The 3,849-nt window shown below is 35.0% G+C and overlaps 1 protein-coding gene across 1 annotated transcript; it reads left to right on the top strand.

The window, feature by feature from the left end:
* Positions 1-1,310: 1,310 nt before the first annotated feature.
* LOC129572513 (uncharacterized) lies at positions 1,311-3,237 on the top strand. The gene is made up of 5 exons (XM_055452477.1): positions 1,311-1,379; positions 1,484-1,715; positions 1,779-1,904; positions 1,965-2,321; positions 2,425-3,237. Exons 1-5 carry the CDS (start codon positions 1,335-1,337, stop codon positions 3,219-3,221), a joined length of 1,557 nt encoding a protein of 518 aa, XP_055308452.1. The 5' UTR covers positions 1,311-1,334; the 3' UTR covers positions 3,222-3,237.
* The last annotated feature ends 612 nt before the right edge of the window (positions 3,238-3,849 follow it).

Genomic DNA, 3,849 nt, shown 5'->3' with positions numbered 1-3,849 from the left:
ATTTTTTGTTCTTGGTATATTAGGAGTATGAATGGATTCATTGTGTTCAGTTGGACCATGGAAACTCATTCAGCTCATAATAGTATCGAAAATAAATCGATTTCAATTTTTCATGAAAAAAATTTCAAGTCATTTTTGTACGGGAGCAAATAAATCGAATTTCAAAACGCAATTTTTGTTTATTTCGCATGTTTCATCGTTTCAAATGATTGGAATATGCTCAATAAAACGCTATGAACTCGATTTAAATATAAAACAGTGGCTGTATGGACGATTTTGAATTTATGTTAACATACAATTTGGTATTTTCCGTTCTGAAACACAGAAGATTGAAAAATTGTCTTATAAGAATTCTAAACCATCCATAAAGACGCTGTTTTATATTTAAAATGAGTTCATAGCGTTTCATTGAGCATATTTCAATCATTTGAAACGATGAAACATGCGAAATAAAAAAAATTGCGTTTTGAAATTCGATTTATTTGCTCTCGCACAAAAATGACTTGAAAATTGTTTCATGAAAAATTTAAATCGATTTATTTTCGATACTTTTATGAGCTGAATGAGTTTCTATGGTCCAACTGAACATAATGAATCCATTCGTACGACTAAAATATCAAAAACAAAAAATTTCGTTAGTCAAATGTCGATGTCGAAAATTCTTCAGATAAGCAAAAAATCGATTTAATTTTCGTTCACCAAAATTTTGAAATACACCTGTTTTTCATAGTTTAATGAATTCAGTGAGTTTCTAAGGGCCAAAAAAACCTATTGAATCCGCTTCTGTGCTTAAAATATTCGAAACAAAAAATGTTGTCATTTCAAAGTTGCAATCTTGATATCTTTTTTCACATGCGTTGTGCGTATCTTTTTCATGTTTGTTTACTCTGAATTGGATATGAGCAGATTGAGCAGAAACAAAAAAAATTCTGCTCTTTCTGCTTTTTCTGCTTTTTCGATATTTTTCATTTGGCATTCTGCTATTTGTGAATAGTTTTCCGAAATTTTGGGCTGTGGTCGAAGAAGCGATGGACGTAAATGAGGAGGACCTTATCCAAGTTAAGTCAATTTTTTCCGTGCTTGGATACATGACGGAGGCATCAATTGCTTCCCTGAAAACACCGAAAAAGGTGATGAACTTGGAAGGTGAATACGTTAAAGTGCGATCGAATGTAACGGTTTTCAAAGCAATGTGCGAAAAATTTCCTGCGATCGAATGCGTAGAATCATTCTCGTCAGGAACGGTTGCGACTATGTGCGACGTTGTGGCCCATTTGAATCCCAAGAAAATTCAAGCACTTTCAACCGATTTGAATGATGAAAGCCGAAAATTAATGTTCGAAGCCACTCAAAAATCAATTGCCGAACAGGCCAATAAGGTTGGTTGTTGATTGGTTGGATAATTTAGTCTTTGTATTCAACATTTTTTCCTCGTTATGTTACATGACTTTTTAATTAAACGACGATTAAATTTTCTACAAAGGTGTGCGATAAAATAACAGAGGAAGCTGTTATCTTCGAAAATTCGGGTAAAATCTGTAAAATAGAATGCTCGGATTGCGGCCGCCAAGTCAAATTATCATCATCAATTAACAAAGAAACAGGAAAAAATTCTTTTTCTGTTTTCAATTTTTCGCGCCATTATTCATCGGCACATTCCAATCGTGGAACTGAAGCTACTGGCTCCTCCGACGATGGTGAATCATCGAAGCAAAGTAAGACCAATATAAAAGTTATCTTGTTTATCGCGTTGTCTTGAATCTGAAATCTCTTTACAGCCCAAATTGAACATATTCAACGCGAATTGAAGAACGTAAAGAGTGACAACGATAACAAGAAAAATGAATTGGTCGATTTGAATACACAGCTAATGGCTTCAAAGCAAAGTGATCAGACCAAGCAAAGTGAGACCAATACAAAATTAGCTCGTTTACCGCGTTGTCTTAAATGAAATCTCTTTACAGCTGAAATCGAACGGCTTCAAGCCGAATTGCAAAAGGTAAAGGGAGACAACGAGGCCAAGGCAAAAGAAATTGTCGATCTGAATAACAAGCTATCGCAGCAAAGTCATATCATTGCACGAAAAGATGAAGTGATCGCAGAAGCACACGAATTGGCCACCAAACTAAAAGCAGATCTCGCTGTTTCGAAAGCCGAGTTGACTGGTTTTCGCTCAAGACTCGTTGAATTGAAAGCCAACCAGTCTGTCAATTCAAAATCAACGAAAGTTCAACAAGCCAAATTCCAAATCAACCTTTGTTGCTTTGAAGATATAAAAGCGCCGGGCATCACTATCAATGCTAACGAGGTAGCATTCAAAGGTAAGGCTCGTTCTGGAAAATATATATGTGTTTTTGTATCAACAAATGTCAATCGTTTCATGTGTTAAAAAATGTTTTTAATTGAATTCTGCGACTCTCACAGATTGTACTGGCAGAGATGTGAGTTTGCATTTCAACCACATCTACCATGGATCTGCCATCGATGATAAATTGAATGGCATACGGTCAGCTTTGGATGCATTCATTGCTGGTGGAACCGCGAGCGTAATCAATTACGGAACCACGGGAAGTGGAAAAACCACCACAATGTTTGGACTTGATGGCAATTACGGTCTTCTCGGTCAAGCGGGTGACTATATATTAAAATCTCAACAATTCAAAATGTCAGCGTATGAAATTCTCGATGACGGCTGTTATGATTTGATGAGCAACAGAAAGTTGGATGAAAAACAATCACCATTGACGGAAAAGTTGATTAAGACCATTGATGAATTCAAAGAACTAGTAAAAAAAATCAACGATTCCCGAACCCAAAAGTCAACGAGCCAAAACATCAAATCGTCGCGTTCGCATTTGTTTGTGATTTTGACAATCGAAAACGAAACATCAAAAATGGCATTTGTCGACTTGGCAGGTTTTGAGAGCTTAGAGAATGAAGAAAGCAAACATATCAACACATCGTTGAGTGAATTGAATCTTCTACTCATCAATGCAACCAAGAACCAGCCCTTTTCCCCCAACAAATCAAACAAAATGGCAATCAATTTAAAGCCATTTTTGATGCCACCCAGTCAGACTATTTTCCTATGCCATATGAACAATGATGCAGCAAAAAAAGGTTTGGGATACTTCAAAGAATTTGTGTCGTCGACCAGAGACTCGAAGCGACCATCCAGAGCTCCACTTGCTGAGATTTCCAACTCAAAGTTAGCCCGCTGAACATTATTTCTTTTCATTTTTTATCGTTTTTGAATCTGTTCAATTCAATTTTTTCCCATTTCTTCTTTCAATACTTTTACTTAAGTTTGTGCGCTCTGTGCTGATTTTTTTTTTGCTGTTTTTCTACATCTTGTTTCTCTTTATAAAGAATTAAAATTTAGAATATAATTCTTCGTTATTTTTTGGTTAACCACGTTCAACTTAACTTTCGTTATTTTTAAAACGTTTATAATTTGTAGGAAAAAGATTTTTTTTTTGAATAAAATTCACTTTTTTTAAAATATTATTGAAACCCAAGTGTAGATAGTGTAACCTATACGCGATGACCTATTTTCTCCATTATTCTAAACGGAATACAGATTGATTTTTGAGTTGCTTCAACTCAATTTTCAACCAAAATCAATCTAATTTCGGTTTTACATTGGTTTGTATTCAGTTTGATATTGGTTAGAATAATGGAAAAAAATAAGTCATAGCGTATAGGTTACACTAGAGTTATTTTTTGGTGATTTTCCAAAACAAAGGTCATCCGCGGTAAGAATAAATTCTGGTTGAAATTTCCGTTCATTTTACTGCCCAAAAACCACACGTTCATATACGGTTCGAAAAAATGGAACACCCTAATGAG

This window comes from Sitodiplosis mosellana, unplaced genomic scaffold (assembly GCF_009176505.1).
Source record: "Sitodiplosis mosellana isolate CC-2019 unplaced genomic scaffold, AAFC_SMos_1.0 Smas_scaffold_5145, whole genome shotgun sequence".
Taxonomy (NCBI): Eukaryota; Metazoa; Arthropoda; class Insecta; order Diptera; family Cecidomyiidae; genus Sitodiplosis; species Sitodiplosis mosellana.
Note: the sequence above shows the minus strand (reverse complement) of the source record. Positions and strands in the feature narration are given on the sequence as shown.

Excerpts from the sequence above, each read along its gene's own strand:
- LOC129572513 (XM_055452477.1), top strand. The coding sequence starts at position 1,335 with ATGTTCGAAGCCACTCAAAAATCAATTGCCGAACAGGCCAATAAG. Across the intron at positions 1,905-1,964 it reads AAGTGATCAGACCAAGCAAA|CTGAAATCGAACGGCTTCAA; the intron begins GTGAGACCAATA and ends ATCTCTTTACAG. Across the intron at positions 2,322-2,424 it reads TAACGAGGTAGCATTCAAAG|ATTGTACTGGCAGAGATGTG; the intron begins GTAAGGCTCGTT and ends CGACTCTCACAG.